We start from the raw sequence: 20878 nt of genomic DNA, 5'->3' as shown, positions 1-20878 counted from the left end.
TTAGCAGCCTCAGTTCGTAACAAGCAGTACAAACAAAGGAGGGGTGGGTGCTGTGTCCGTCTATGAACTCAGAGAAATGGATTTTACGGTGAGTACAAAAATCCTTTTTTCTCTTTCGTTCATAGACGGACACAGCCTTCATTGACCTTAGGGACGTCCCCAAGCAGTGTCAAAAAAATTCGAGGGGTGGGAAAAATAACACAGCAAAAACAGGTTACACCCCAAACAAAAACCGGAGTTACTCAACGGAGGAACTCCAACCTTAAACTGCCGCCTGTAACACCCTGCGGCCAATGGAGGCATCCGAAGATGCACTCACATCCACCATATAAAACTTTGAAAAAGCGTGGACCGACGACCAGGTCGCAGCCTTACACACCAGTAACACAGAGGCTTGGTGTCGGAAAGCCCAAGAGGCCCCGATCGCCCTGGTCGAATGCGCCATGACCCGAAAGGGGGGCGCCCGCCCTTTAGGGCATAGGCCTAAAGCACAATCCGTCGGATCCACCTGGAAATGGTGGCCGACGAAACTGCCAGGCCCTTACTGGGACCGGACACAGACACGAACAGCGAGTCCGACATCCGGAACGGAGCTGTCGCCGACAAGTAAACTCGAAGGGCCCGAACCACATCCAAAGAATGTAAAGTGGCCTCCTTCGGGTTCTTCGGCTGAGGACACAAGGATGGAAGAACAATGTCCACATCCAAGTGAAAAGCCGAAACGACCTTAGGGAGAAAAACGGCTGCGGCCGCAGCACCACCTCATCCTTACGGATGACCAAGCAGGGAGCCTTGCAAGACAAGGCCACCAGAACAGACAGACACCCGTCTGATCGAGGTAATTGCTACCAGAAATAAAATCACCTTTTGTGACAATAAAACAAAAAACCTCCCGAATGTCCTCAAAGGGAGCATCCCGAAGCACTGAAAGGACTAAATTCAAGTCCCATGGGGGTAATGGAGGGCGCACCGGAGGGGCCACCTGCCAGACCCCCTGACCCAACGCACGCACCCAGGAGTGCTATGCCAAGGGTCGCTGCAAGTAAAAAACAGCCAGAGCAGAAATCTGGCTCCTAACCGTACGTAAGGCGAGAGCCTGAACCACTCCCTGCTGCAAAGACAGCAGAATCCTGTACACAACGCATGTACGAGAGTGCCAGTTCATCTCCCCACACACAGAGAAGTAGGCCTTCCATGTATGAGGAAAAAACCTACGTGAGGTAGACCTCCGTGCAGGCAGCACGGTAGAGACCACCGAGCCCAATAGGCCTCGGTCCTTAAGCCCCTGGCTCTCAACAGCCACGCCGCTAAGGCCGGTGGCTGTGAAACAGGGTGGAAGATTGGACCCTGTAACAGAAAATCAATTCCCAGGGGAAGACGCTAGGGGGCGTCTGCCAGCAGACGCACCTGGTCCGCGTACCAGAAGCGACGCGGCCAATCTGGGGCAATCAGGACCGATAGAATCCCTACAGCTTCTACTCTGCGCAGCAGGCGAGGAAGAAGCTTCCGAGGAGGGAAGGTGTAAAGTAGGCGACAGCGACCCCAAGGAGCCACCAACGCGCCTGACGCGTCCGCCCACGGGTCCTTAAACCTGGCCACGAACCGTGGCACCTACCGATAGAGACGGGACGCTAGAAGGTCCACGTCCGGAGTGCCCCACTTTCGGCACAGACCCCGAAACACCTGCGGGTGGAGAGACCACTCTCCTTGGCCCAGTGCAGTGCGACTTAGGTAGTCGGCTAGCCAATTCCGTATTCCCGGAATGTACCCGGCCGATAGAGCCAGAACGGACCCTTCGGCCCACCGAAAGGATGCGCGCGACCCCCGTCGCTGCAACAGAACTCCGTGTGCCTCCCTGATGATCAACCTACGCCACGGACGTGGTGTTATCGGACAGGATCCTGACCGGTCGGCCCTGTAGATCCAGGGACCACCTGGTAAGGCAAAGCTTGATTGCTCGGAGCTCCAGAACGTTGATCAGTAGGCAGGACTCCACCTGAGTCCAGTGCCCCTGGGCTGACTGGGTGCCCCAAGCGCCCCTCCCCAACCGGAGAGGCTGGCATCCGTCGTGACCACTGTCCAGTGGCCTGCAGAAAAATGACTTTCCGGCCCGAAGCACCGGAAACGCCAGCCACCACACCAGGGGAGACATGATCAGATGACTCAACTGAATCTGGTAATCCAGAGATGACGGAAGCTAGTCCCATCGTGACAGCAGTTCCCTCCGTAGTACCCTGGCGTGGAATTGGGCATACGGAACCGCCTCGAAAGAGGCTACCAACTGACCCAGAACCTTCCTGCAGAATCGCAGAGATGACCGCTTCTGGGTCGGCAACTGCTGCACAGCAGATAGCAGAGTCTGAAGTTTTTCCGCTAGGAGAAAAAACACTCCCGCCCCGGAGGAATCCAGGACCAGTCTCAGGTATCCCTGAGACGGAATCAACCCTGATTTCAGGACAATCCAGAAACCAGCCGAACACTCGGAGAGCCTGACACGTGATAGACACGGCTCCACCAATGCAGAGCTCGAAGAAGCTCGTAGGAGAATGTCGTCCAGACATCCCATCATAACAAACCCCCGCTGTCACAGCCGGGCCAGTATCGGTACGAGCACCTTGGCGAAAACCCGCCGAATGGGAAGGACACCATTGAAAATGGTCCCCCCCGACCGCAAAGCACAGAATCTCTGGTGGTTTGAGGATATGCAGGTACACGTTCATGACATCCAAGGATGCCAGAAAAACCTGACAAAACAAAACGAGGGACTTGAGGCCCAGGATCGACCGGGCCCCATCCTCCATGGGGACACAAACAGAATGGAGTAAAACCCCGAGACCGTTCCAACGAGGGAACTGGCACAATCACTCCCCTGACCAGAAGATCCTGGACAGCCCCTGACGGAGTCAACCGGCGAACCGGAGGAGGCCAGAAGCCGGAGGGAAAAAACCTGTTTGGCAGACAAGAGAGAAACTCAATCTTGTACCCCAAGGAAAACACTTCGCCATGCGAAGCCAGTCTCCCACCCGAGACACGGGCGGGAGCAGACCTTCAGGCGGAAGCAGGTATGTCCGCAGACTTGTTAGGCATGCGGTATCCGGTGCGCTGCTACCCCGCAGCGGGGATTCAAGCACCATGTAGACCTACCCCCACCGCACAGGGCGAGCGAAAAAACGCTCGGAGGTAGGCAAGGAGGGTCCTTTTCCCAAACCGTGGGAACAGCATGCGCTTACCACCTGTGGCATCCTCAATGATGCCAGTCAGGGAAGACCCAAAAGGACCGCTTACCCTTAACGGTGATCACCAAGGCCACCTTAGAGGTCCTTCTTCCAGCTCCTGCAGCAGGAGCTTCGCCCTTTTAGTCGGGGCCTGCCAGGGCCCCGGCCAGAGCCGGCCTCACCGCCGAACCCACCACCGTGAATAGGGAGCGGGCCACGGCCTCCACTCTATCAGCGGGATCCTGAAATGCAGGAGCCCCTTCCACAGGCAATGTGGTGGCCTTGCGCAGTCTGGACACAGGGGGGTCCACTGGCGGAGGAGAGACCTACTTTTTTTTTTTTTTTTTTTTTTTTAAAGCCCCCCTCAAGGGGGTAACGGGTTGCAAAGTTTTTTGACAAACTTTTTTGCGGTGCATCCCATTCCTTGTATAACATATAGTCCAAATAAGGAACACAAGGAAACACTTCAGCGATGCGTGGTAGTCTGCTGGTACTGACACGGAGGTGTCTCCGCCACATCCTCAATTTTTAGAGCCTCACGCACCGCAGAAACAAGAGCTCCAACAAATTCTTGCCAGCAACTGACTGCAGCAGAGTCATCCTCACTATCCATAAGGGTTAAAACCCGCAGCCTCTGACATAACAGAACCAGAAAAAAACAGCGATTCTGTGTCATCCCCAGAAGCAGGCTTCAGGGAGGGGGCGCTTTTTTACCCCCCATCCGGGCACTAGCTGCTTCAAACCTGGCAAGAAACCCAGGACAGCCAACATAACAGATGTGGCAGGGGGAGGGGCATTAAGGGTTAACTCAGGCATACTTGAGTTCCATAGTGTCAGCGCTGAGTCACCCACTCTGCAAGGCAGGACAAAAAAAAAACCCCACTGGTCACCTCCTTGCTGCTATTGCAGAGCATGGGGGCCCCCGGTATTCACCACCCCACCCAGCTGCAGAGGGAGCTGAAAAACCTCAGGTGTGCTCTGATGTGCTGACTGATGTGTATTCACCTCATGGAAGATTCACAGCACTAAAACTGTAACAGCACTAAAACTGACCAGAGGCTGTGCCGAGTCATCTCAGGGAAGAATCACATCGTTACCAAGGAGATTTCCAAGACGGCCGCTGTCTGAGGTAAAAATTACCTCATAGAACACAGCAGCACACAGCAGCACCCCCCAGAGTAACAACACAGTCCCCCTAACAACACACGGGCCCCGGTGGTAACAAAGAAAACCCAGGAGGCCCCCCTTCACAGCCACTACCCAGTCAGGGGAAGGAGGGAGAGGAAGGGGAGAGAGGAAAGCAGGGCGGACCCTCAGTCGACCTCCCCAGGGAAACCACCAGCCAGACCACTTACCTGAGTAAGGGGCCACTACTTACCTGTCCTGCGACTACCCGGCTGGAGGTATCCCAGACAGAACCAACGTCCGTAAACGGCATGGCTGTCGGCCAGACACACTGTGACAAAGCCATAGAGACCGGTCATATGTGTGCCCTAGAACCAAAGTTCCCCGGCCGCCCCTGGAGCAATGGGGCCTGTCGTGGACGTCCCAAAGCTGCGCTGAGGGCCGGCACACGCTCGAAGGCCGAACATGGGGGGACTACAAGAGTCGAGGACCCAGCCTGTCACCCAGTCGGCTGTTGATAGAAGAATCGCAGTATTCAAAAATGCAGGAACAAAATAATAAAAAAAGCGAGAAAAATCGCCAGAAAAAAACTCCAGAGTCCAGGAACTCCAGAGATAGCCTTGACCTCCTGTCGTTAGGCAGAAAACAAACTGAGGCTGCTAAAGCAGGGTGTGGGTTATGCCTGGGGGAGCCACGCCCCCTGGGAGGAGCAGCATGAAGGAAAGTTTTTAACACCTTAAGTGCTGTAGAATTCTGCCTAAATCTCCTGGTAGGAAGAAGCATAACCCTAAGGTCAATGAAGGCTGTGTCCGTCTATGAACGAAAGAGAAATTGCATTTTCTGTTAATCCAATAGACCTAATTTCACTACTGAAATATTACTGTCCTTCAGTTATTTGAGAGATCAAAATTAAATTGCGGGTCCAAATATTTATAAATGATAATCATGGAAATTGTCAGGGGGTTCCTAAACTTTTGCATACAACTGTATATGGGTACACGGGCACCCTAGCAAGTTTTGCCAGTGTCCAGTCATCCAAAGGTAGCAGTATATATCCATGAGTCCTGGTATTCAGAGTCAGGACTAAGAAGGGAGGAGGGGGGCAGACAGGGGTAAGGTTAAATTAAAATATTCAGCGACTTGTCCTGCTTCTCCCTGGCAGGTCTGACTGCAGAATCACTCCCAGCAGAAGGGACAGTGGCTTATAGAGGGAAGATTCAGCTCTCTCCAGTCCTGCTGTGGGCAGACAAAAAGCTAGCACTGAGAACACACCTCAGTACCACTGGGCTGCCTTTCTCTCCCTTTATCATGCAACATATCACATGACTGAAGAGTCATTCATTCTTGGCAGGTACCACTTTGAGTCTCTGTGCAAGGGGAGGGGGTGGGTGAACAACTTCTAGCCCTTCCCTTTTCAAATATGGCTTAACTCCTCCCTCTTAGTCATTTACACTTGTCATCTAAGAGAAATCTGCAGTGGATCACTTTTCAGAGGGCGACTTATAGGCATTAAGGTCACTTTCTTTTAACCCCTAAAATACTGCACCGCCAGATTCACATTCAACAACCAAGTGAATGGGGTCATTTTGTCATCTTCTCCCTGGATAGCCTGGTCTCCGCCAATAACATTTTGGCTATACATGTATACATTTTGTGCATTTTTTTTTTTTTTTAAAGGACCTAATAAGAACAGAGCAAGGCATTGTGGGAAGGATGTGCCAAATTCATCTCATACACAGCACACACAGATGATGTACAGAACATCCCCAGAAAGGTCTTCCTGCTTGTGTGATTGGCATATTGATTTTTCCCAGAAATCTGCACTAAGATACAAGTCAGATTTTGGGCATCTCTTGCATCAATGCAATTAAGATGCGATTTCCCTTTTGGAATTCTCTCAAACTATGGTATGCAAACACTGCCACTTCCTCATTAGAGCCTCACAAGTGCAGCAGCTGAACTCGCTCCCGTTCATTTTTCACATGGACACAAACCGCTCTTTCTTCAGAACAAAAAAAGATTTAAATCCCAATGTACACAGAACACCAGAGGGGAATGAGTTTTTCTCTGCAAAAGTGGAGTGGCTCCAACTTTAAAATCTAGGCCTCACCTTGCACCTCAGTCACACCATTGAAAAAGATTTTAAAGTCGCATTTCATGCACAAATGTCTATGCAAGGTGCACCCAAACTTGCAAAAAGTAGTGCAGGAACTACTTTCAAAATCTGTGCGACCTCCACTTCCAATGCAAGCAATAGGGTGCAACCTGTGATGCGATTTGACAGTTTTAAAGTCACACCGGTGTTACCAGGGGCTTACAGTGGTTATAAAGCTTAAAACATCTTTTACCTTAATGCTCCCCCCCCCCCATTTAGTTACCAGAGTCCTTATTTGATTCAGTGCTGTGCCCATAATACAGTTCTTCTCTCCCCTCACAGGCTTTGTAGTCTGTCAATCAAAGCCAAGGGGACATGGTTGTGTCTTTAGCGACAAGGAGCAAGACCCACGAGCACCACCATAGAAAGCATCTAATTGGACACTCACCAGGAGTGCCGGCGAGGGACCCGAGGAGGTCTAGGGCCACTTAAATTCCATTGCAGAGCAAGCAAGTATAAAGCAGTGTTATTTTTAAATGCATTTACAGTCAAACAAAGAAAAGTGACAAAAAAGACGTAATTAAAAACAACCTGGCTTCATCTCAGATCTGTTTAGCAAGTAAAGAAACCAACTCAAGATGGATGTAAATTTTCTTTATTTACATGTTTCCAAACTAAAGGGCTTGAACCGATAACAAGGAGACGAAAAAAAAAGAAAAGAAAAGGGAAGGGAATAAGACAGGAGTATATATATTTATAGCAACAGAACAATATTAGGAAGAAAATAAAAATGTTTTTTTCCCCCCAGGTAAAAAATAAAGTCACCCTTTACATTGAGAAACATGCTGCTTGTGCAACTCGGTATATATATATTTATGTACAGGGCTTATAAAATCTTACATCTACACCGGCCCCTGTATCAACAGGGCACCCTCTGTTATTTTACATTATAAACAAAGAAAAAAAAAAAAAAAATCCTTCTTTCGCTTATTTAAAATAAATACAAAAAAATAAAAATAAAAACACATGAAAGGCTATGAACGAGTTCTGTAGTTTGGAGCCTCCAGTATAGAATGTGTTCTTCAGTGAGACAGAACTACCCTCCACCTTACACGCTGCATGCAGTAGGGGGCTAAAGGGGTTTTCTGGCCTCCTGTCCACCAATTTACTTGTCAGACAGGCATAAAAACTCTTCCAAGTGCCTAAAATTTGCATGATGGAGCAAAAGGCTGACGTTTTCTGGACCCTCGAGCAGCCCACTTTGCTGTGCTAAAAATTTCCCTAGACAAAGCACAGATGGGCAAGACGCTGTACCTGGAGGCAATACACAGAGTATGTCACCATCGTGTGCTGTACGCATCAGAACACAAACAGGAAGGAGAAAGCCTGGAGAGTCAACGATTAACACTGCACTAAGTAACAACTAAGAGACCAACTCTGAACAGATCCTCCGCCGAGATAATCCAAAAGCCGATTACAGCTTCCAGGCGTCTGTGCGTTCCAAAGGAGAACTTGTAAACAGAATAAAATAAGGACACTGCATTTCTTCCACCCACCCTTTATAATGCCTTGTATGAGGATCCCCACAGGAGTCAGTATTCAGGTGGTAAATGGGTGAACAGCCTCATGCTCCAGGAGATTCCCCAGCCGCTGAGTACACCTAGCTGAGGGAAAGGCGGGTGTTCTGTAAATACCAAAGGCCTCAGTTTGCTTTTACCCTGAACAGGGCATCAAGTCTGGTTCAAGAGGGTTCTGTTCCTGCAGATCCTTTTAGAACCACTTTAAGCATAAAATTTCAGCCTTCCAACCCTGCTACAGTGGAAGGTAATGTCCCCGCTGTGCTACACCCTCTCCCTCAGCCAGAGTCCGAGTCACTAGTGTCTGAGGAGCTGGATGTGGAGCTACTGCTAGTATCAGAGTCCGAACTGGAGCTGGAAGCACTGAGGCGAGACACCGACACCGGCTGGGCTGATTCCGCTTTCTCATTGACTGCAAAAGAACAGAAAGTTTTGTTATTACCAGGCAAGGAGTACAAAATATCCAATATACAAACATTTAATTATTTGCCATAACATAACATTGCCATAATGGTGCATCCCTGTTCTGTTTCATGCGCGAATCGGTTCAGAATTTTTGCCTGAAGTCAGACCCGAAACTGAGCCAGCTGTGCGCTCCAGAGGTCTGAATTAGCCCCAATACCTGCTCTACTGGCCATACATTACAATTTTCCATAGATGATGGGTAATATAAGGCCGGCCATACATGTTGCAAATTCCTTTCCTGCAACAATTCGCACAATTCTCTTACCAATAGACAGTGCTGACAGGAATCAGCAATTGTCTTTGCCTGGTGGGGGAAGCCAGTGATTATCGCTGGCAGCTAAAGTAGCAGCTAGCGATAATCACAAGAGAATCCAGCAGACTGATTGTACCCAAGTTGATCGATCAACTTGGTACCTTTAGCTTATCCAGTCAAGGTTTAAATCTCAGCCGGTTTGACCAGTGTATGACCAGGCCTTAAAGAGGAAGTAAACTTCCCTTGTACGTTTGTACCTACAGGTAAGCCTATAATAAGGTTTACCTATAGGTACTGTAAATATCTCCAACTGGCACCATTTAGGAAATATGTACTGTATACTGCGCCGATTACGTCACCAGCGCATGCGTTCTGAAAGAACAGCTGCCCGTGCCATTTCTTCATGACCTGTATGCATGGGAGTGACATTGTGGCTCCTGCCAAGCACAGCACCCGAAACCCAGAAGGAACCCTGGCTGTGTCAGCGGGCAACCGCTGCAGGGCTTTGTTCTAAGCCAGGCATTTTATAATGCCTTTTTCTTAGAGGGTTTTGTTTATTATCTGGGTTTACAACCTCTATATACAATTATTTTTAACTAAATTTCTCAATGTATGGCCAGCTTAAATTGACCATGTAACTTTAACATAATGGCACAGAATTAATTTTACATAATTAGCACAAAGAACCCATACTCTAATGCAGGGATATGCAATTAGCGGACCTCCAGCTGTTGCAGAACTACAATTCCCATGAGGCAAAGCAAGACATCCACACGCATGAACCCAGAGGCAGAGGCATGATGGGACTTGTAGTTTTGCAACAGCTGGAGGTCCGCTAATTGCATATCACTACTCTAATGGAAGATTATCTCTCCCTAATAAAGTAAAACAGAATTTTGTTTAAAGAAATTTACCTTTCTTGGGTGGTTTCTTGGCAGAGTTCAGCTGCCCGCTGACATCCTGTAGCCTCCTCTCCAACTCTCTCTTCTTCTCCATGGCAATCTCCTCTTTTGTCTTTCCCACTGGTTGTTTCTTCAGTGCTGCAGAGAGCATGGAGTTAGGCGAAGCTGGGGATAAACAAGGACATGGATTTTAGACAAGGAACAAGTTTGTTACACAAACCATTATCTAAAAATACAAATTCTTTCCAATATTCTCATATTTGCTTACAAGCAAACAAAAAGTGCATATTGCATATGTAAAAATAAGCAAATACCAACATTAGACATAGTGTAGATACAATAAATTATCCTACTCCTTTATTGGAAAACAATAAAGAAAAATTAAATATAAAAAAAAAAATACAAATATTTATTTTTACAGTTAAGCAACTTACACTTTGTACACATTCCAACACTTCTAAATCTACTCATCTATAATTATAAGGAGACCAAGGGGGCGAGCACACAAAATCGCATCACCTTTACAAAAGAGTCTTTGGGGGTCTGTGTTGACAGATGGGACTGCCTATTGCCGTTTTACACCTTATTACTTTATTTCTAGATGTACTCATCCTCCCCACTTCCTTATACATTTTACTTTTAAAAATGGACTTAAAACAGCGCTAAACTTGCAAGAGACCGTGCATGTCTTCTGCAATAAAGACCTACTCAGTTCTGTGACAGCCATACTTCAGTTCTGCTTTAATGATGTCAACTTTGTATCACATACCTGCTAAAATATTTGCAAGTTTTGTGACCCCTGCCTGAAAACAGTCAAGAATGTACCTCAAACTTGCTGACTGAACAATGAGACGCAGCACACTGATGAGATCAGGGCTCTCATCTGTCAACCCATACACGCTACAGTGGAAAAGGATTGTATTCAATACACACACACACACACACACACACACACACTACCAACTCCCTGGTGTTCAGCTTTAGGTTGGGGAGTACAGGAGTAAATTCTGCTATAATGAATGAGCACTTACTGTAGGGCTTCCGTGGTTTCTTCCTCAAGCAAGACATGACATATCTCTCCAGCTCACGAAGAGTGGAAGGTTTTAAAGTCTCAAAGTCAATCTCTATTTCTTCGGGGTTGGAATCCCGAAGAGAGGGCTCTCTGGATTGGATGATATGTACTACACGGCCCAACTTCTCTCCTGGAAGTTTGTTAATGTCCAGGCTCAGCTGCCGCTTCTCATCATAAGTCATTGGCTTGCACTCCTCTTCCTCCTCTGAATCATACATAACAGGTGGAGGTGGGGGAAGGGACTTTGATTTCTTAGAACTCCTAAAGAATCAACAGAAAAAAACCTCATAAACACAAGGAAGAATATGTAGCAAAGCTTGCACCTTTTAGGTCTGGTTCACACCACATGTAATCCAGTGAAATTTTTTTTTCTGCATCAGAAACATGTATAGTAGGTTATATGGTTTCCAGTGGCATAGTTTACAACAGTACAGTCAGTTCCTAAATGCACACGTCCCCATTTAAAAAGGTGGAACAAAAAAAAATGTAATTGGGTTGGAATGCACCAAAAACATGCATGCAGAAATGCATCCGGACTGCGTCTCTATGGTGTGAACTGGCTCTTAGCCAGTTCACACCAGACGCGGTTCCGTGTGCTTTTTTTTCTGCACCAAAAAAGCAGCGTTTTCAATGTATTCGAATGGCTAGTTCACACCAGTGTAGTCAGTTTTCGATGAAGGAACCGACCCTTAATCCACAGATGTGTAGCAACTGAACCATCACCTTACTCACAATAGTCTACACAGAATACCAAAAGGAAACAAAAGTTGTGCATTTAGTATCATCTTTCCAATTACATACCACAAAAAATAAAATAAAAATTATATATAAAAATGTAAACTTACTTTGAAACAGAAAGCATAGCACCGCTACTTGTAGTGGTCCCCCCAGATTTTTTAGAGGATTTTTTGGTCTGAGAAGAAGAAGATGATGATTTTGATTTGCTACATCTCCATTCTTCATCTTTGACTTTCCTTTTATCAGATGATTTCTTCTTTTTCTTTTTTTCCTTTTTCTCTTTCTTCTTTTTTGGCTTGGAAATTGGGCCTTGGGAGAGAGCAGCCAGTTGCTCGTGTACGGCTCGAAGCTTTTAAAAGATAAACATAAAATTGTAAAAGTTAGACTCTTCCTGCAGCAAGCCAAGTAAACCAGTATGCATTTTGTAAGGTGGCTATATGAATGATCGCCATTAGTCCGTTAACACTTCCCAAGTAACTGACCATTTCCTGCAAGTTCTTCAGTCTCCAAACAACCCTGTTTGAGATCGCAATATCCTCTAGGTATTAAAGTGGAGTTTCACCTTCTTCCCCCTATTTTTTTCCCCCTTTCTGCTCCTCTGCTTTTGCTGATGGGATCAGTTGAGATTACCACCGAGACACAGGATCCAGCTCTTGGCGAGACCCCCTTTTTTTAGCAGCCATGTCCTGCATCGCACAGGCTCTTCTGGGTTTTGGTGCAACCTACCAATGAAATGCCGCTATGTGGCTGCCCCCCCCCCCCCCATTGTTGAATGAGGCGACGTGTGGGGCTCTCCATGCCTTTTGGGATATGAACGTCACATATTTCAGGAGGAGCTGGGGGGGGGGCGCACAAGGATCACTCACCTAGGTGAATGGCAGCAAATAGGGGGCTGGCAAAAACTTGAAGAAAAAAAAAAAAAAAAAGTTGTACAGCAGAAGGTTGGTTGGCAAGATGCAAAGGAACAAAGCTCTTGAAATGTGTTAAAAAGCGGAACTCCACACTCCTTCGAACAAAAAAATTTAAAGTCGGCAGCTACAAATACTGTAGCTGACGATTTTTAATATTAGGACATTAAAGCTGGCCATACATTATACAATTTCCTTTAGATTTACCTTCAACTATATAGTGCAAGGGCCTGCCTGATTGCACACAAATTGAAAATGTTTAGGTATGACCTCATCTTATATGGTTTTTGTAAATCTAAAGGAAACTTGTCCACAAATCCAGCAGGGTCTTCACCCTGGCTGATTATCCAATCGGCTCTTGGGTGCTTCCGCCATCTCACAGCCTGTTTCCCTACTGCGCATGTACAAAGCGTCCTATGCTTTGGGAATGGCCCGGAGGCAGGGGACAAAAGGAGGGTGACAAACTTTGGGATGACTTCACCGCCTCAAAATGTCAGCTGAAAGTGGGAGCAAGTACCTGTCAAATCCCAGAAGGGGGGGGGGGGGGTTCAAATAAGAGGAGATTCCCCTTTTGGGTGGAGCTCCACCTTAAGTCTCTTGTGGACAATCATTGTTTTATACTACTAGCATGGGGTCAAGAAGCAGCAGGGCAGCCGTTGCGCAAATTTCAAAGAGTTACACTTGTAAGAGCGAGTTGTAAAATGGGAGTATCCAATAGCAACTAGATTTCACATGTTCCAAATACTATGAGTTATTGTACTTAAACATTGAGCAGCAAGCCATTGTTTCTAAATAAGACAATGCCAACTACCAGTACTCATACCTGTTCCTGAAGCTCGGCCAGCCTGTTTGCTCTCTCCTCTTCCGAGTCATCAGAACTCTCACTCTCGTCTGAGCTGTCACTGCTGCTCTCACTTGAGGATTCCGAGGAGGATTTGGAATCGGAGGGAGGCTGTTGTGAGGAGTTGAGAGGCGGAGACATTGCAATAGGTTCATCGGGCATCTTAGCGTAACGAAATTCAAACACGTCCTGGAAAAATGAACACCATAGATGAACATCACCATAGATAATGAACATAATAAACCAACGACTTCTACTGAACAACTCATACCTGCAGCTTCCTTGCCATGGCCACTACATCATGGTCAGGAGGGTTATATTTGTAACAGTTTGAGAACATGAGCCTGACATTGGCAGCAAACTCCTGTGCATCTCGGTATTCTCTGTTCTCCATCTTTTTCTGTGTAGGAAGAAAGGCCAATAAGTATTGCTAGGAATACACAAGCACAATTCCATCTGTTCAGACTGTGTCAATGAAAAGGCTACTAACGTTTAAGAACAAAATCACCTTGGTGAATAGGTTTCACCTCCTGTCATTAGCGACAACCAGTATTAAGCCTTTCCATAATATGAAAGTTTGTGTAAATCTCAAATTAACTAAATTGGATAATTCAAGTCATTTGGTTCCAGCAAGTTAATCTATTTAGAATAGAGCTGTGTATATAGCAATATAAAATGTGTGCTTGCTCTCTGTATCTTGTCCCCACCTTAATGGTGCTAAGGTCCATGGGATGTTTTATGATATCGTGGTAGTCGTGTAGTCCCAGAGAACTGGCATCCACGGGTTTGTAGAACGGCCATGCATAGGCGCCATGTTTCTTAGAAAGAAGTTCTTTCAGAATGCCATTGCAGTATTTTAGTTGCTCAGACAGTTTGCCCTTCTTTGATGTTTGATGCTGTTGAGAGTCTGGCAAGTCCTTTTGAGGTGGCTTAATAGGCCTTCCGCTTTCTCGCCGAGTGGGGATCTTGGCGGGTTTTGTATCTGGTGGCGTTAGAGGAGAGGAGTCTCCACTGGTAGCAATGATAGCAGTGGTGGTTGGGGTTGTAGTGTCTGCTTTTCTCTTCACACCTTTCTTCTGCTAGAAGAGAAAAAATAATATATTAAACCTATAAATATACTTAATGAACCTAAAATGTTATATTTACATTTGTGCCATATGAATTGGTAGAAGACAAATTATGAAGAAGAAAAGGACAGACAAAATGCAATAGCGTCATAAAAGTATAACTTACCTTTGATATTTGTTGTGTGGCTGCTGGAACCACAGGCATTAGAGGCTGAGTAGTGGGCATTGGTTTCACCACAGGGTTAGAGAGGACAGTTGGATGTGGTATATCAACAATGATGGGGGGCATTTCCGGGGAGCTGGGGTACAGTGAAGACTGAGACATGGATGAGATGGCTGGGACTTGGTGTGCAGTTGTGATGCCACCTGTGATATCTGTAGAAGAAAAATAAAAAGACTGTATTAATGCCTTTAAAGTGGAGTTGGTCAGGAAAAAAAAACATTTAAACCACTCTCGGCTCGTTCCCCCGAATCGCTGTGTACCTGTACGTCGACTCCTTTAAGAGCCATAGCAGGCACGTGCCTGCTGCACTGGAGGGGACACAATGCATGTGCCTGGCGGCCGTGATGTCCACCAGCCCCCCGTGACTGCAGGAACAAGAGCCAGAACGGAGATCTGTCAATGTAAACAGACAGATCCCATTCTGACAGGGGGAGAGAAACCTGATGTTCTTAGTAATTAGGAACAATGATCTGTCTCCTCCTCCAGTCAGAACCACACGTAACCCCTACCCTGACAGGTACATTTACACAATAATCAGTGCTGTAGTCCCGCTAGAAATCGCAGATCAGATGCCATTACTAGTGAAAGATAAATATTATTAAAATATAAATTTACACACACAAATTTATAATAAAAATGCCATAAAATACATCCCTCATTTTGTAGAAGCAAGCTATAACTTTTGTGCAAATCAATATACGCTTATTGCGATTTTTTTTACCAAAAATATGTAAAATACATATTGGCCTAAACCGCTGCAGAAATGTTTTTCCATTTTTTTTATTGGGGATATAGCAAGTCTATGGCTCAGTGCAGGTAACCTGCGGATCAGTTTTAAAGGAGCCCAGTAACCACTGCAGAACAGATATGCCCAAAAATACACTGATTTGAGTAATAATCCTACCCTTGATAACAGTCTTCTATTCAGGTATCGTCGGCTGTTTCCGTCTTAGGCACAGAGCATTTGGTATCACCCTGCCTGTGATAGGAGTTGGCGCTATAGAGGAAGCATCAGCTTATGTGGCTGAGCTCTGCAGCCACTTGCTTCTTCATCCTGCTGGCTTCATTCACAACACTCTTGCTCTATGATGGTGGGTCGACAACCCACAATCTGGCCTTGCCAAACCACCATCCCAAAGCAGGAGGTTGTGGGCCACATTAGAGAAGGCTCTGCGGGCCACTGCTAGCCTAGAGTCTGTGCACTTGACCAACAATGCTGTGATAGTGGGTGAAATGCTTTGCAGGCTTTAATGCAAAAACATAAATGCACCCTGGAGCATTTATGTTGAATTTACTACTTTTTTTTCCAAAGGCAGACAGTCCCTTTAAAGGAAAGTAACAGAAGAGCAGTTTTCTCTACCTGGAGGTTTGACACTCTTCGCTGGCCTGCACTTGCTTGCAGTATTGGGTATTTCTTGTTCATCCTGGGGCATCTGCGCTACCTTCTGCAAAAAGGACTTCTCCAGGCTTTGAGCCATTAGCACAATGTCATCTGTGGGCTTTATAAATATAAAGAACAATTACTATAAAACTGGTTGTTGCATCTGAACAGAGCACATTCGGCATCTGCGGTGACTATAGAAGTAAACCATTGTAAAAGTAAGCGACTCTCACCTTGTTGTAGATATAGCAGTTAGTAAACATTGTGTTGAAGTCCTGCATACACTCCAGTGCAGTCCAGTAGTAATTGTTCTCCAATCTTTTCTTAATAGTTCCCATGTCCATTGGCTGCTTGATAATTTTATGATAATCCTGCAACCACACCGGCACGGAGAAAAAGCATGTTGGTGAGCGCTAGTTTAACACACTAAAAATATAACAATATGATCTATTTCACTATAAAGAAGAAGACATGGCTGATTTATGTAAGCTGGGACAAAAACTGGCATAAAACATTTAAGTTGATGCTCTTAAATCCAGTTCGGATAATTCAGCCCATGTATTATTGCACTTCTATCTTGCTTAACACACATGACATTCATATTTAATAACCTCCCACTTGGATCCCAATGTCGGCTGCATCTTCAGCACAGTGTACAACAGACCCTGTATCATGAGCGGCTATCACTTCTGTGTACATAGGACCTGATGACAGCTCTGGGACATTACAAAGGTTATGCAACTCTCCACTATAAGCAAGCAATTTGATAAGAAACTGGACTGGAGGCGTTTGAAACGAAATTCTGTTTTTGAAAATTCACGTACCCCTTTAACCGCCATGTGAAAATAAAAAGCAAAAATTCTGAAAGTGTCAATTGCAATAAGGATTGTAGCCCCAGGACCTGCCCTGTAGTAAGGTGCTGGAGGTGATCACACAAGAAGCTCAGAGCTACGAGCGTGTCACAGGGTAGTTGACAGGTAATTTAAATAACGGGAGCATTGCAAGATGGTGAGGAGGTGCAGGGCAAATTATGGCTTTAGTCTAGAAGCTAAATAATAGCACACCTACCATTTATAATGTACCTTCATACTTCTAATCCAAGACATCTCAGTGTGTGTAGCGTTAAATACTTTGTCACACTTGGGGTCCTGTACAAATTCATGGATGTGCAGATCTGCAAAACGTATCAATTGGAAATTTGCATTTCACAAAGTAAAATCAATCAATTCATAAAATATAGGGTGGCAGCTACATTATAAGAAGCTTTAACTACACAGCGTGCATGAAGACATCCATACATTTGTAGGGATGAGTGGGAGGGGCAGTGATGGATGCAAGCTAGAAAAGTTAAACTATATTAAAATATTTTTATCTGTTCTTCACCACGCAGAAAAGAAAAGCGATAAAAACTCTACCCCATCATATCCTGCCTTGGCAGGACACCTTGTCCTCAGACATTTGTCACACTATGTGCCCTAAACCCCACAGCACCAAATGCTTTAGTTACAAACCCAGAGCTGTCATCAGGTTTAAGAAGCAAGCGGCTTTATATGAAAATGTTTCAATGTGTTTGTGCTGTGGAGAGCAAAAAGTGACAATATGCAGAAAAGTGCATTTGCCCAAAAACAAGAAACTGGATTGAGAAGACAAAAAAATGATATATATGCATGGCATTGGGCCTTGATTTTAAATTTTCATCCCCAATTGTGTGGTGTGCAAGTAACACATTTTAAAACCCACAAAACTACCCCAGGAACGTACCGGAAGACCCAGTTTTATGGCATCCACGGGCTGACGAAAAGGCCAAGAGAACTGATGTTTCAACAGAGACTTCATGACCACCCTGACCAGGTACTGCAGCTGATTAGTGCTGCGGCCGGGCTTTTTGGGATTGCTGACCTCTGGAGGAGGTGGGTTGACTTGAGGCATGTGATGAAAGACACTGGAATTCATGGTGGGACCCTCAAAGTCTTCGTATAGCAGAGAGGGTTTGCGGATTCGCTTGCCTGGGGTTCCCTCAACCGTCTGCCCCATTATACCATGATGTACATCCAGAGGAGGCCTGTAAATAGAAATGCTGTCAATCTTTGTTGATTACACAAGTTTACATTTTCCACAGATTCTAAAAATGTGCAACAGAAATGAAATAAAACTCCACATCCACAGAAATACATTATGGTGGAGATTTACTAAAGCTGGAGCACATAAAATATGGTGCAGCTGTGCAGAGTAACCAATCAGCTTCCAGGTTTGATTGGCAAAGCTTAAGGGAGCAGTAAAGGAAAAACATTTATTTTTTGCTGAAATGACTGTTTACAGGGTATAGAGACATAATAGTTAACCGATTCCCTTTAAAAATGATTAAAAATAGATAAAAATCAATCATATAATGTGCCTGCAGTTTAGTTTTTAAACTAGTTTCATGTTTCTGTGAAGTAGAGACACACAGAACAAAAACCAAACAAACACAGGCCAGTGTTTGTTTTTAAAATTAATCAGATTGGTTCTGAGGAGTTTTAGACACACAGTAATCACACCATCTTGATCATGGACCACAGTGAGAAGCTCGCATGAGTTTTTCACAAGGAGCCAGACAAGCAGGAAGTGTGGAGATCAGAGAAGGATTACAGCTTCTTCAAAGCAAAAAACGAACAATGAGGACATTAAACCAGGACTGCAGTAAGGTAAAGGAAGCTATTTAGCTAACAAAAAAAAAAAAATATCCTTTAGTGGTCCTTTAGTAGAACTATAGGCAACCCATCCCCCTCTCTCTCTCTCTCTTTTGCATAGAGTAAAGGAGGGTTATAAGGTTCATCTTTGTCCCATTTGGAAGTTTTACCTTTATGTCCTGTTCCATAGCCAAACAGGAAGTGGGAGCAAATCTCTGCATATTAAGGGAATCTCTTGGGGACACCCAGTTCACTAGAACTAGTGTCCCCATTGGAAGATTTCCCCTCTTTTACATTTCTGAGGACAACCCAAAAATGTTGAATTTTCTTTTACTTTCAGTGATAACGGTAAATAGGATGAAGAGGGCGATTCACCCTAATGGGGACAGAGATAGCAATAAAAACTGACAGGGGTTCTAACCATCTCTTTTCCCAAAACTTAAATAAGGTTTTGCCTTCAGTTATACTTTAATTGAACAAGTTGAAGTTAGAAGCGGATTGGTTACGATGCAGAGCTGCACCAGATTCTGTGTATGCCAACTATAGTAAATCTCCCCCTACGTCTAGTACAGTTGGTGACAATCCATACATTTTACATATTCCAGCCTGTATTATAACAATCTGGACAGCAAAGGGTCCCTTGTGGCCAAACACCAAATTTGAAATGATTATACTTCAGATAGAAAGATTATGGAAATGGATTGCCTGATGACACTGCCTTTGTCACTCTCTAGTAAATACAAGCCACTGCCAGATTCAGGTGCTAGAACTTACAGACAATACAAATACACATGTATGCATCAAGACAAAGTATGAAAGAGAAAAACTGATCATAGTTCTGAGTGGCATTCATAGAAGGCTAGCTTTAGAAAGCTGGCCAAACTGATAACCCTTATGATGACCATACATTCTACAATTGTATTATTCAATTTCCTTTAGATTTCCCTTCAGCTATGTAGTGCAAGGGTCTGCCTGATTGCATACAAACTGAACGGGTTTAGGTTTGACCTCATATTATATGGATTCAGTAAATCTAAAGGAAAAAAATTGTATAATATATTACCAGAAAAACAACACTGGTGAGAGGGTTAAGGTATCAAGAAACACGGTGAAAGCAACGACAGTAAAAGCTCGGACACATCCCAGTGAATGTCCGATTTCCACATCCGAAGTGTTGACTCATTCTCCCAACTCAACACACCCCATAGAGACAAACCACATCTCTATGTACAGGCAATGACCTCATCAGGTCTTGTGATGCTTTATTATGCCTTCCTAGCTGTATACATATGACTGTCAGCACAGGAATCTGTAGTCTGCTTCTAAACTGCCCAATATGATAAATGATTTAAAAAGCTCCTGTTCATACATACTGTCCTTATGATTCCAACAGTATACTTGCTCAAAACACGTTGAAACTAACTAGGTATTCAAAGTGATCAGACAACAAATGAGAAATATATTTAGGCATCCAACAATTCCATCTGGTTATGTTTTGGGCACAAGAAACAAGATTAGGAAAAGCCACCAGGTTCTATAGCTAAAAAGTAACCTGGTACCACCATTGATAAGGGTAAGATAGTAATGGAATAAGCTAATCAACTGCCAATACAATCATTACAACCCATAATGACACCAGAGTGATGAAACAGTCAAGCAACAAGCTCTAAAATCGTTACATCCAAATCTTCACTGAGTGTAAAGAAGAAAGTTCTAAAACAAAAAGCTACAACTAGAGCAGGGGGTGGAGTTTACATAAACTCATTCATAGAGGCATGTCCCATCGAGCTCCACCCCCAACAATGTTTATACCACAAACCGGACTCGCATTACATAACCTCTATAAAAAAAAAAACACACCTAACTCCCCAAAGTCCAAAGATATCTAATGTGATAAAACTAAATCAATACAACCTTTATCACATTCTGGGGAAACTTCTGATACTGAGTGCAATAGTCACAATCAAGACATTTTGCAGCTTCTCCTCACCAATTTTTCAGTGACTTGAATGAGCTACAAACCTTCACATCACAGAAGAAAGAAAAGTCCCACCATGCCCCGGTGTCACGCCTGTGGCTGTCAAACACTTACAACGCCTCATGGGACTTGTAGTAGAACAGCTGGAATGAAGAGGTTGCCTCCCGAGCCATTACCATGACCTGGATACATGGAATCCTTCACAGATGGATCCAAAAGTAATAAAATTAAATGGCACTTTCCAATCAGGTTGTCAATTAGACGGATAAATAAACCAAATCCAATTGGTCCAAAACCAGGTACAATATACCATTACTACACATCACTGCACCAGAAACACCACCTGGCTCAATTTTCATACAAGTCTCA

General features: G+C 44.9%; 1 protein-coding gene across 3 annotated transcripts in view; it reads right to left on the bottom strand.

The window, feature by feature from the left end:
• Positions 1-7073: 7073 nt before the first annotated feature.
• BRD2 (bromodomain containing 2) overlaps positions 7074-20878 on the bottom strand; it is a 17554-nt gene continuing 3749 nt past the window's right edge. Inside the window, exons 1-12 of one of the 3 annotated variants that reach the window (XM_040324936.1) lie at positions 17624-17714; positions 16931-17036; positions 16096-16233; positions 15842-15980; positions 14425-14633; positions 13899-14270; positions 13463-13591; positions 13174-13380; positions 11550-11791; positions 10664-10965; positions 9645-9797; positions 7074-8424 (exon numbers count right to left, since the gene is read on the bottom strand). In XM_040324936.1, the coding sequence (XP_040180870.1) occupies positions 8291-8424; positions 9645-9797; positions 10664-10965; positions 11550-11791; positions 13174-13380; positions 13463-13591; positions 13899-14270; positions 14425-14633; positions 15842-15980; positions 16096-16233; positions 16931-16933 (2028 nt within the window). In that variant the 5' untranslated portion in view covers positions 16934-17036; positions 17624-17714 and the 3' untranslated portion in view covers positions 7074-8290. Of the gene's footprint in view, positions 8425-9644; positions 9798-10663; positions 10966-11549; positions 11792-13173; positions 13381-13462; positions 13592-13898; positions 14271-14424; positions 14634-15841; positions 15981-16095; positions 16234-16930; positions 17037-17623; positions 17925-20878 lie in introns of those variants that run through there. The other 2 variants (XM_040324935.1, XM_040324934.1) reach the window with 2 other exon arrangements.

Source organism: Rana temporaria, chromosome 9 (genome assembly GCF_905171775.1).
Source record: "Rana temporaria chromosome 9, aRanTem1.1, whole genome shotgun sequence".
In the NCBI taxonomy this organism is placed as follows: domain Eukaryota; kingdom Metazoa; phylum Chordata; class Amphibia; order Anura; family Ranidae; genus Rana; species Rana temporaria.
The sequence above is the reverse complement of the archived record's forward strand: the minus strand, read 5'-3'. Positions and strand labels throughout refer to the sequence as shown.